A 13,195-nucleotide genomic window follows, 5' to 3' on the forward strand; every position below is an offset into this window, starting at 1 on the left:
GCTGTATCTGAGTGATGTAACTCTGTTCCCCTGTGAAGCAGCGCTGTGTCTGAGTGATGTAACGCGGTACCCCTGTGGAGCAGCGCTGTATCTGAGTGATGTAACGCTGTTCCCCTGTGATGCAGCACTGTATCTAAATGATGTAACGCTGTACCCCTGTGAAGCAGCGCCGTATCTGAGTGATGTAATGCGGTACCCCTGTGGAGCAGCGCTGTATCTGAGTGATGTAACACTGCACCCCTGTGGAGCAGCGCTGTATCTGAGTGATGTAAAGCTGTTCCCCTGTGAAGCAGCGCTGTATCTGAGTGATGTAACGCTGTACCCCTGTGGAGCAGCGCTGTATCTGAGTGATGTAATGCTGTTCCCCTGTGAAGCAGCGCTGTATCTGAGTGATGTAACGCTGTACCCCTGTGGAGCAGCGCTGTATCTGAGTGATGTAATGCGGTACCCCTGTGGAGCAGCGCTGTATCTGAGTGATGTAACGCTGTACCCCTGTGGAGCAGCGCTGTATCTGAGTGATGTAATGCTGTTCCCCTGTGAAGCAGCGCTGTATCTGAGTGATGTAACGCTGTACCCCTGTGATGTGACCTTAGATCTGTGTGATTCCGCGCCGCTCCGCTGCGCACCCATTGGGCCAGTAAGTGAGCTGGTTCTGGACAATACCTGGAGCTCAGAGACGAGAGAAGCAGCGATTCTATTACACGAAGCAGCTTTTAGAACCATTCCCGTGTTATAGATCCCTGAGAGGCCGCATTGTCAGGGCCGGCAAGAGGATCCTCTAGTCCCAGACGTTACCTGACGTTCCCACCACACAAAGCCCCAACTTGTACAATGATGACTTTGTCCCTTACACACCGAGGCTGGGAAAAGGAACGGGGCTGCGATATTCTCAGGGCTCCAGGGCCAACTGCGGCCTCTCCCAGGGCACATAATGAGCGATTGCTGGGCTCAATTACAGGACAGGTGCCTGATGTATAACCCCTGTCTATAGCAGATGTCCCCAGGAAAGCGACACTGGGGGGGGGGGGGGGGGGCACTAGCAAACAGAGCAGAGACAAGCGCGGGGCGGGGGGGGGGGGGGGGGTCGGGAGTAGCTTAGACCCCCCCAGCCCAGTATAGTACAAGTATTGGCAGCGATATGTAGACATATACTATGACTAGTTACCAGCCCGCCATAAAGACAGAACAACATAATGTTAGTGCCGATGGCTGTGCGCCCCCAAACGGACCAACACTTTACTATCCGGCATCACCTAGTGGCCGCCGTGTGCTAAACATTTGAATTCCCCCATAGAGGTGAGGAGCAGAGTTAGCCTTTTATTACACAGGCCATGCAGTGTGTGGAATGCCTGTAGCATGTGCAGTTATAGGATAGAAGTAGAGGAGGGATCACACTGACTCCCCAGGCTGAAAATAGGGACGATAATGCTAAAATCTGCGCATAAGGTGCTATAATGTAACAGAGAGCGTGTGTCAGGTGCTATAATGTAACAGAGAGCGTGCCTCAGGTGCTATAATGTAACAGAGAGCGTGCCTCAGGTGCTATAATGTAACAGAGAGCGTGCGTCAGGTGCTATAATGTAACAGAGAGCGTGCCTCAGGTGCTATAATGTAACAGAGAGCGTGCCTCAGGTGCTATAATGTAACAGAGAGCGTGCCTCAGGTGCTATAATGTAACAGAGAGCGTGCCTCAGGTGCTATAATGTAACAGAGAGCGTGCCTCAGGTGCTATAATGTAACAGAGAGCGTGCCTCAGGTGCTATAATGTAACAGAGAGCGTGCCTCAGGTGCTATAATGTAACAGAGAGCGTGCCTCAGGTGCTATAATGTAACAGAGAGCGTGCGTCAGGTGCTATAATGTAACAGAGAGCGTGCCTCAGGTGCTATAATGTAACAGAGAGCGTGCCTCAGGTGCTATAATGTAACAGAGAGCGTGCCTCAGGTGCTATAATGTAACAGAGAGCGTGCCTCAGGTGCTATAATGTAACAGAGAGCGTGCCTCAGGTGCTATAATGTAACAGAGAGCGTGCCTCAGGTGCTATAATGTAACAGAGAGCGTGCCTCAGGTGCTATAATGTAACAGAGAGCGTGCCTCAGGTGCTATAATGTAACAGAGAGCGTGCGTCAGGTGCTATAATGTAACAGAGAGCGTGCGTCAGGTGCTATAATGTAACAGAATGTGTGCGTCAGGTGCTATAATGTAACAGAGAGCGAGCGTCAGGTGCTATAATGTAACAGAGAGCGTGCGTCAGGTGCTATAATGTAACAGAGAGCGTGCCTCAGGTGCTATAATGTAACAGAGAGCGTGCCTCAGGTGCTACAATGTAACAGAATGTGTGCATCAGGTGCTATAATGTAACAGAGAGCGTGCGTCAGGTGCTATAATGTAACAGAGAGCGTGCGTCAGGTGCTATAATGTAACAGAGAGCGTGCGTCAGGTGCTATAATGTAACAGAGAGCGTGCCTCAGGTGCTATAATGTAACAGAATGTGTGCATCAGGTGCTATAATGTAACAGAGAGCGTGCGTCAGGTGCTATAATGTAACAGAGAGCGTGCCTCAGGTGCTATAATGTAACAGAATGTGTGCGTCAGGTGCTATAATGTAACAGAGAGCGTGCGTCAGGTGCTATAATGTAACAGAGAGCGTGCGTCAGGTGCTATAATGTAACAGAGAGCGTGCGTCAGGTGCTATAATGTAACAGAGAGCATGCGTCAGGTGCTATAATGTAACAGAGAGCGTGCCTCAGGTGCTATAATGTAACAGAGAGCGTGCCTCAGGTGCTATAATGTAACAGAGAGCGTGCCTCAGGTGCTATAATGTAACAGAGAGCGTGCCTCAGGTGCTATAATGTAACAGAGAGCGTGCCTCAGGTGCTATAATGTAACAGAGAGCGTGCCTCAGGTGCTATAATGTAACAGAGAGCGTGCCTCAGGTGCTATAATGTAACAGAGAGCGTGCCTCAGGTGCTATAATGTAACAGAGAGAGTGCGTCAGGTGCTATAATGTAACAGAGAGCGTGCCTCAGGTGCTATAATGTAACAGAATGTGTGCGTCAGGTGCTATAATGTAACAGAGAGCGTGCGTCAGGTGCTATAATGTAACAGAGAGCGTGCCTCAGGTGCTATAATGTAACAGAATGTGTGCGTCAGGTGCTATAATGTAACAGAGAGCGTGCGTCAGGTGCTATAATGTAACAGAGAGCGTGCCTCAGGTGCTATAATGTAACAGAATGTGTGCGTCAGGTGCTATAATGTAACAGAGAGCGTGCCTCAGGTGCTATAATGTAACAGAGAGCGTGCGTCAGGTGCTATAATGTAACAGAGAGCGTGCGTCAGGTGCTATAATGTAACAGAGAGCGTGCCTCAGGTGCTATAATGTAACAGAGAGCGTGCCTCAGGTGCTATAATGTAACAGAATGTGTGCGTCAGGTGCTATAATGTAACAGAGAGCGTGCGTCAGGTGCTATAATGTAACAGAGAGCGTGCCTCAGGTGCTATAATGTAACAGAATGTGTGCGTCAGGTGCTATAATGTAACAGAGAGCGTGCGTCAGGTGCTAAAATGTAACCGAGAGCGTGCCTCAGGTGCTATAATGTAACAGAGAGCGTGCGTCAGGTGCTATAATGTAACAGAGAGCGTGCCTCAGGTGCTATAATGTAACAGAGAGCGTGCCTCAGGTGCTATAATGTAACAGATGGCGTGCCTCAGGTGCTATAATGTAACAGAGAGCGTGCCTCAGGTGCTATAATGTAACAGAGAGCGTGCCTCAGGTGCTATAATGTAACAGAGAGCGTGCCTCAGGTGCTATAATGTAACAGAATGTGTGCGTCAGGTGCTATAATGTAACAGAATGTGTGCGTCAAGTGCTATAATGTAACAGAGAGCGTGCGTCAGGTGCTATAATGTAACAGAGAGCGTGCCTCAGGTGCTATAATGTAACAGAATGTGTGCGTCAGGTGCTATAATGTAACAGAGAGCGTGCGTCAGGTGCTATAATGTAACAGAGAGCGTGCCTCAGGTGCTATAATATAACAGAATGTGTGCGTCAGGTGCTATAATGTAACAGAATGTGTGCGTCAGGTGCTATAATCCAGCAGGCTGAGTGCCAGGTGCTATAATATGGCAGATTGCACGTCAGGTGCTATAATGTAACAGAACGTGTGCTTCAGGTGCTATAATGTAACAGAGAGTGTGCCTCAGGTGCTATAATGTAACAGAGCGTGCCTCAGGTGCTATAATGTAACAGAGAGCGTGCCTCAGGTGCTATAATGTAACAGAATGTGTGCGCCAAGTGCTATAATGTAACAGAATGTGTGCGTCAGGTGCTATAATCCAGCAGGCTGAGTGCCAGGTGCTATAATATGGCAGATAGCACGTCAGGTGCTATAATGTAACAGAATGTGTGCTTCAGGTGCTATAATGTAACAGAGAGCGTGCCTCAGGTGCTATAATGTGACAGAGAGCGTGCCTCAGGTGCTATAATGTGACAGAGAGCGTGCCTCAGGTGCTATAATGTAACAGAATGTGTGCGTCAGGTGCTATAATGTAACAGAGAGCGTGCCTCAGGTGCTATAATGTAACAGAATGTGTGCGTCAGGTGCTATAATGCGGCAGGCTGGGTGCCAGGTGTTATAATATGGCAGACTTCACGTCAGGTGCTATAATGCGGCAGACTGTACGTCAGGTGCTATAATGCGGCAGACTGCGCGTCAGGTGCTATAATATGGCAGAGTGCACGTCAGGTGCTATAATGTGGCAGGCAGTGCGTCAGGTGCTATAATGCGGCAGACTGCGCGTCAGGTGCTATAATGTGGCAGACTGCACGTCAGGTGCTATAATGCGGCAGACTGCGCGTCAGGTGCTATAATGTGGCAGACAGTGCATCAGGTGCTATAATGCGGCATAATGCTCGTCAGGTGCTATAATGCTGCAGACTGCGCGTCAGGTGCTGTAATGCAGCAGACTGCACGTCAGGTGCTATAATGCAGCAGACTGCGCGTCACGTGCTATAATGCGGCCGACTGTGTGTCAGGTGCTATAATGCGGCCGACTGTGCATCAGGCAGTGTATCTGGGTCACTGGGATATGACTGCACATACCATACAGGACAAGAAATACTCATTGTCGCCCATCTTGTCCTCTCTTCTCCTCATGTATCTCTCTAGTAATGTGATAAATGGATGTTATATGGGATAGATAAATATTTCTCCCCTTCCGCCGCCCTCCAGCTTCTATACACAACTTCTATTTCCAGACATTGTTAGAAGTACTGGGACAGGGGTGTATAAGATGGCCACCGGCCAATGAGGTGGACCGGGGCTTGCTCCCAGTGCACAGGCCTCAGGGCTGGTTACTGTCACTCTCCTCTCTGTGACACGTTACCGTCGGGCACCAGCTGCTGTGACAGGTGCCTGCCAGGGCTGACCGACAAGTGCAGGAGTGGCCGTCACATCTGTTCCAGCACTAAAGAGGTTAATCCTGGCTGCCCGGATAATGTAACAGGATTAAGTGGGCATCTGCGGCAGGAAGAGGCTGGTGAGAGGTCCTCAGCGGGTGAAGACAGGTGGGCCCAGATTAGAGGGTTGTGGGGGAGGTGACACCTCTTTGTAGTTATAAACCAGCTTCTCAGCCAGACTGCGCCATGCTAAATCCAATCTGTAATCCTCATTGCTGGCAGACCGGCCGACCCCCCCCCCCTCCTCCGCAAAGAGTGGGACTGTCTGGGGCAGAGTCACACACTAACCGCACGCAGCTGCGTACATACTGGTTCTGTGCACCGACGCAGTAACAGATGGCACGCATGTGCAGTACACAGTACAAGTGCGCACATGGTTGCACTGCGCACACACCTGATCCGGGCACATTGGCTCTAATTACCCACAGATCAATGGGACCAAAATCGCCCACATCACAGCACCCATAAATCTCCGACTACTCCCCGCGTGCGCCAAATCCACAACTGTGACTTTGTGAGGACATAATCGGGATGCACGTGTATCAAGTCTTATGTAAGGTAGACATCAGACGATGTGTAAACTGCGCAATCATCGTCCCAAATCCCCTTGAACTCCTGGACAAACGATATAGGGCCTGATTCAAAGTTGATCGCTTGTGTGTGACTTTTGAAGTTTGGCTGATTATCGAATGACTGCGCATGGACGAGTGTACGATATATCAAAATCGCAATCCCCCCGCAGTTTGACTGACAGGAAGCCGCCATTTGTAGGTGGTAACTGGGTGTCTGTGACATCAGCGCCGGCTCCGGTCACCCCATGCCGCACAGTTGTGGAAGGGTCACAGGGTTACAAAACGACCTAACAATAGATTGTATATCTTTAGGCCAATGGGTAATAATGACCTCAGGTTGTGTATACACACGGCACGATTTGCTGAAACGATTGATGATATTATCATGCATGGGTGGTAGATGGGAAGAGGCGGGAAACGACGCACAGGAGCGCAGGATCGTGTGTACACATTGCACAAAGTGGATGATTCTCGTAACGATTTTTCTCAGAGTGACAAAGAGTCGTCTAATGTGTACCCAGCGTAAGGCACATGCGCAGTACCACGAACACCACTCCACTGTGTCCGACATGGGCAGCACGTGCCACCCAGAATGAGCCTCGGTTGTGTCATCTGATCCATCAAGGTCACAGGTGGGTTTTACGGAACAATCCGGTGTCAGATGCCTGAGAGTGACAGAAATGATCACGTAATTTCCATACAATCGACCTTATTCTGGTCCGTTCGCACGGGGCCGATGTTTTCGCATTGCGCATGTGAATGCACTGGGTGCGTGTTGCCACAGCTAACAAACCGTCCGCACCCATCCTTGCGAACAGAAGGGGGGGGAGCGGGGCAGACCATTAGCATATGGAAACGCCCAGCGTTATATATATATATATATATATATATATAGCAACGCTTTCCTGCTCCGGGGCGGCCATTTTTATATCGCTGCCTCTGTATTTGTGTCACAAATGGAACGAGACAGTTAATGAGCAGCAGAACAAACGACAGGAAGGCGACCATTGTGAGGGGCAGACTCTGCAGCCACCTACACGCACACAGGGGAAGGGAGGAAGCAGGAAGTGGGGGCTCCTGGGACACAGAGAGCCGTCGCACTGTTCCCATGGAACAGGACCTTCTACTACAGCGTATGGGGCCTATTTATTAATATTTAAAGAATAACCACTCATACACCCATTTTGGCGTGGGGGTGCAATTCTTAAATCTTTGAACCCCACAAAATGAATGTACAGGGGGACCACAGCAGATATCGGACATCTGTTTGCAGTCTCCCGATTGTGCAAACAAAGGCAACCCCCATAGGTTTTTATAAGGGCTGCTTCAATGCTAAATGTAGCAAGCACTGGTGCATTTGGGCTGGCCACTATTCACAAAAAGTACCAGGAGAGGGATGTGCAGGATCCCTCCCTCCACACGCAGCATCTGGATAAATGAAGAGATGGCATTAGCAGTTCCCTCTAACACAATCTCCCTGTCCAGCAGCAGCAGTGTGTGGAGCCTCTCAGAGTATGTTGTCATGGAAACAGCTTGGCGAAACTATGTAACAGACAATAATGTCATCTTGGGCCATATGTATCAACGTTTGGGGAGAGATAAAGTCAATCAGCTGCTGTCATTTTTTCACACACAGTCTGTGATGTGGCAGATAGGATCCGATTGGATGGTACTTTACCTCTCTACAAGCTTACATATAGGGGGTTATTCTAGTTCACTCTTTCTGACAAATTCCTTCTTAGATGGACAAAACCATGTGCAGGTGGGGCAGATGTTACTTGTGCAGAGAGAATTAGATGTGGGTGGGGTTTTACTTCAAAGTGAAATCTATATTGCAGTGTAAAAATAAAGCAGTCAGTATTTACCCTGCACAGAAACAAAATAACTCACCCAAATTTAATTCTCACTGCACATTTTACATCTGCCCCACCTGCAGTGCACATGGTTTTGTCCATCTAAGAAGGATTTTGTCAGAAAGAGTGAACTAGAATAAGGCCCATAGTAACAGTGGCAGGTATGAATGTGCAGTTCCAGGCACAGTGTGTATAGCTGGAACAGATACTGGGAATTCCATGTAACACACAGATAAGGAGAAGTTATACTGAGCGGTGCAATATCTGACTCCAGGTTGCGACCGCACTTCTCTGCCAGTGGGTTACATTCAGTCTCTCCGGTTAGGGTTACATATAATAGGGTGTGGGATTGTGACCCTGAAGAGGTTTTGGTGGGTTACTGTAGCTGTCAAATTTAGAGCAACAACATTTATTAAGGCAAAATCAATAGGTGTGGTAACATCATCGCTTCTATTTGGGGAGTGGTGAGGTCATCACTTCTATTTAGTGAGTGGTGATGTCATCACTTTTATTTGGTGAGCACAGTAACATCACTGCTTCTATTTGTCGAGAAGTGACATCATCACTTCTATATGGTAAGCAGTGACATCATCACTTCTTTTTGATGAGTGCTGACATCACTTACAGTGTATTTGTTGAGCAGTGATGTCATCAGTTATGCTGTAAGTGGTGACGTGACTATTGCCGCATGGCGACGGCAGAATTTTACACACTTGCATGCGGAGTTGAATATCACTTTGACATAATTGTAGGTAATAATGAATGGTGTATGGACACTTATACACTTATTTACACTATTACATACCGTACTGGCACCTTTTCACACTCGTTTCAATATTGCAGGGTGCACTTTTATCATGTATGATAGTGCAGTGCGTATTTGTACTCTTACAATCTCATGGATGATACCGCAGTGCGTATGGTCACTTTTACACACTCATAGATGATACCACAGTGCGTATGGTCACTTTTACACACTCATGGATGATACCGCAGTGTGTATGGTCACTTTTACACACTCATGGATGATACCGCAGTGCGTATTGTCACTTTTACACACTCATGGATGATACCGCAGTGCGTATTGTCACTTTACACACTCATGGATGATACCGCAGTGTGTATGGTCACTTTTACACACTCATGGATGATACCGCAGTGGGTATTGTCACTTTTACACACTGATGGATGATACCGCAGTGTGTATGGTCACTTTTACACACTCATGGATGATACCGCAGTGTGTATGGTCACTTTTACACACTCATGGATGATACCGCAGTGCGTATGGTCACTTTTACACACTCATGGATGATACCCCAGTGTGGCCGTCGGAAACCCGTCTGTCTGTGTTTTAACAGTTAGGATCCCTACATCGGGTAAATGACTGTCGGCACCCATAGAGAGCTGATTACTCTATAAGCCATGGGTATCCAACAAGCAGCCATGTCACTGCTTTACAAATAGGGCATGCTGGGATGTGTAGTTCCCCAGCCGTGTGTTTAACTCCCCTGCTAGAGACCGACATTAGCAGCAGGTGGGGAGTACAGAGGGTGCTCAATAGGGTGTGGGTTGTTAGGTCTACAACAACTAGGTCGACAAACATTGGGTCCACACCACTAGGTCGACAGGCAGCAAGATTGGCATGGGTCTAGGTCGACATGGGTCAATGTCGACACAAGCATTAGGTCAACAGGCAGCAAGGTTGACATGGGTCGAAGTCGACATGGGTCAAGGTGTTCAGGACATTAGGTCGACACAAGCATTAGGTCGACATGGGCAAGGTCGACAGTCAAAAGGTGGACATGGGGTTTTTCACTGTTTTTTTTTACCCGGATGCCAACACAGTCGACATGGACACAGTTTGAAGTGCACCGCATCCCCTTGCATCACTCCCTACACTCATAGACCCATGTCGACCTTCTTGCCTGTCGACCTAGTGGTGTTGACCCAATACTTGTCGACGTAGTTGCTGTAGACCTAATGACCGTATCCTGCTAAATAATACCATTGCTGCCAACCCAACACTCCACCAAGGGGGGGCTTTAGCAAAGACTGGAGAGAGATAAAGTGGAGAGAAAAGGGGGTCTATTTTTTTAAGCGAATGTACCAGTCAGCTCCAACTGTTATTTTTCACCTGTCATGTGACAGCTAGGAGCAGATTGGCATGTTACTTTATCTCTCTCGAAGCTTTGATAAATCTCCCCCGAATCAAGAGGAATAAGGGATCTGTGACAGATGTATGTAACTCAGAGGGCTCCTTATTACTGCGTGACTCTCCTCTTTTAGATTGTAAGCTCCTGTGACTAGTACTGTCTCCATAAGTTGTTATGTCTGGTAACGCACCTCACATGTAGCATTATGACTCCTCCCACACATGTTGTGTGACCACTATACACCAGGCTGTAGACCCCGCGTATATACTACTTACTGTGTACAGCCCCTGGGAGGCATCTGTTGGTGACACACATGATACTGCACAACAACACACAATAACACAATGCTGTTATACAGTATGTGAGTGTTCCCACTGCTGTTATACAGTATGTGAGTGGTACAGTAGGAGGTTGTGCATTGTGTGATACTGTGACATTGCGGTGTTGTGCGATTCTGATTTAACTGTTAATAGGATGTAGCCCCGGTCAGTATACACAGCGCTGTGTCTGCACGTTGTGTACAGCGTTATATAAGCTGTTGTGACATAGTGTTATTCTTATGTAGCACCACAGCACGTCACACACACTGTAAATAAATCAAGACTGAAGGGTAGATGTATGAAGCAGTGATAAGGGAGGAGAAGTGATAAAGTGCCTGGTACTTTATCACCGGCCAATCAGCTCCTAATAGTCCCTTTTTAAACCCAGCCTGTAACTTAACAGCCAGTAGCTGATTGGCCGGTGGTAAAGTACCAGGCACTTTATCCCTTCTCCTCTCTTATCACTGCTTCATACATCTACCCCTGAGTACCGAGGCAGACAATGCGCTAAGAGGGCGCGCAATCTGCGACTCAAGAGCATATGTACTAAGCCTTGGAGAGAGATAAAGTACCGCACCAGACCCCAACTGTCATTTTTACACCCCTGTATTGTGAGAGTTAGGGGCTGATTGGGTGCTACTTTATCTAAATTTACTTTATCTCTCGCCAAGGCTTAGTACATAAGACCCCCACCGGCCCTTACGTCTGGCACAGTGTGACAGGTCTGGTTGACCCTCACCTATGACCTCAAGTTCTATGCAGCGTCCCCTCACCTGTATTACCTGCCGTCATCATCCATGCACCAGCCTCACCTGCAGGGCACAGGTACACAACGTGTAACACCAGGCCACACTCTCACTACACAAACACTCCGCTGATGCACACACCACAGCTAGTGTAGGAGGATTCGTGTGGTCTCCTTGCACACTACAATAAAGCGTGAATGATGGTGGTACCCTCCTGTGTGTACAGGCGGCATCATATAGGGTAACGGGGTCACTTACCTGAACTTGTCTGGTTGTCTCCCCGGGTAACATCAACCTCTGTCCAGCCAGGGTCTGATTTATAGTAAATCTGGGGTCCTCGATGCTCTGGTGCCGACTGGGACTTATCTACGTCGGCACTGAGTGTTGGAATGGTGTCGGTCCGGTTCAGTTCTGATGGTGAATCTGTCATTGATCTGTGAAGCTCCTGTGGTGAGTCGGTCTGTGTCCGGTGTGATTCTGGTGGCCAGCTGGTCTGTGTCCGGTGTGGTTCTGGTGGCCAGCTGGTCTGTGTCCGGTGTGGTTCTGGTGGCCAGCTGGTCTGTGTCCGGTGTGGTTCTGGTGTTGGGACGGTCTGTGTCCGGTGTGGTTCTGGTGGCGGGACGGTCTGTGTCCGGTGTGGTTCTGGTGGCCAGCTGGTCTGTGTCCGGTGTGGTTCTGGTGGCCAGCTGGTCTGTGTCCGGTGTGGTTCTGGTGGCCAGCTGGTCTGTGTCCGGTGTGGTTCTGGTGGCGGGACGGTCTGTGTCCGGTGTGGTTCTGGTGGTGGGACGGTCTGTGTCCGGTGTGGTTCTGGTGGCGGGACGGTCTGTGTCCGGTGTGGTTCTGGTGGTGGGACGGTCTGTGTCCAGTGTGGTTCTGGTGGTGGGACGGTCTGTGTCCAGTGTGGTTCTGGTGGTGGGACGGTCTGTGTCCGGTGTGGTACTGATGGTGGGTTGGTCTTGTTTGGTTGTGAGAATGGGTCAGTCTTTGTTCTGCTTGGTTCTGATGTTGGGTCAGTAAGTTTCTGGTTTAGTTCGGATGGTGTTTCAGTCTTTCTCAAGTTGGGTTCTGAAAGCAGGTCCATCTTTGTCTGGGTTGGTTCTGATGATGGACTGGTATTTGCCAAGTGTGGGTCAGGTGGTGGGCTAGTCTGGGTCCGGTGCGGTTCCGGTGGTTGGTCAGTGTGCGTTCGGTGTGGTTCTGGAGGTGGTCCAGCCTGGGTTCGGTGTGGTTCTGGAGGTGGTCCAGCCTGGGTTCGGTGTGGTTCTGGAAGTGGTCCAGTCTGGGTTCGGTGTGGTTCTGGTGGTGGGTCAGTCTGGGTTCGGTGTGGTTTTGGTGGTGGCACAGTCTTGGTCTTAGTCCAGTGAGTTTCTGGTAGAAGATCGGTCTGGGTCCGGTGTGGGTCTGTCCTGCTTAGTTCGGATGCTGGCCGGGTCCATGCCCGGTCCGGGGAGGCTTCCCTCCATGCTGGACCGGTCCGGGTCCCGTGCACTGCGCTGTCCTTGCTCCATAGCTCGGGTCCTGATGGAGCAGACGGGAGAGTCCCCCCTGCACCTGGCGGAGGAGAGGAGTCAGTCCCCCCGGGCTCCGGAGGAACTGCTCCCCGTTCACTGGGAGATGGGATCCGCGCTGTGGACCAGAGCCTGTCTGAGAGAGCCGGGGCTTCAAGGGCGGCGGCCAGCAGCAGCAGCACAGCCCGGAGCAGCAGCCAGGAGCCGGGGAGCATCATGCGGGAGCGGCCCCCGGAGCAGCATGGAGCGGTCACTGAGCAGAGAGACCGGGGAGGACGGGGAGGAGACAGCAGAGCAGCCAGCCCCCAGTCCCGACCTTCACACTGCTGTCCCTGCTGCTGCCAGGAAACCAGCACTGGCCTTATTCCCAGTACCTGCCACTATCATCACTGCACAGCACCACTTCCAAGTACCTGCCATTATCATCACTGCACAGCACCACTTCCCAGTACCTGCCACTATCATCACTGCACAGCACCACTTTCCATGGGTCATCCCCAGTACCCACCACTATCACTGCACAGCACCACTTCCTACAGGTCATTCCCAGTACCTGCCACTATCATCACTGCACAGCACCACTT

The 13,195-nt window shown here is 49.9% G+C and overlaps 1 protein-coding gene across 2 annotated transcripts in view; it reads right to left on the reverse strand.

Annotated features, from left to right (window-relative positions):
• Window positions 1-12,895, reverse strand: part of HEG1 (heart development protein with EGF like domains 1) — a 52,787-nt gene extending 39,892 nt beyond the window's left edge. For both annotated transcript variants that reach the window (XR_014450841.1, XM_083154271.1), the window contains exon 1: window positions 11,362-12,895. Coding sequence is in view for 1 of the 2 variants with exons in the window: in XM_083154271.1 (XP_083010397.1) it covers window positions 11,362-12,829 (1,468 nt within the window). In the remaining variant the exon portion in view is untranslated. The remainder of the gene's footprint in view (window positions 1-11,361) is intronic.
• Window positions 12,896-13,195: the final 300 nt, after the last annotated feature.

Source organism: Crinia signifera, chromosome 7 (assembly GCF_055691185.1).
Source record: "Crinia signifera chromosome 7, ASM5569118v1, whole genome shotgun sequence".
Lineage (NCBI taxonomy): Eukaryota > Metazoa > Chordata > Amphibia > Anura > Myobatrachidae > Crinia > Crinia signifera.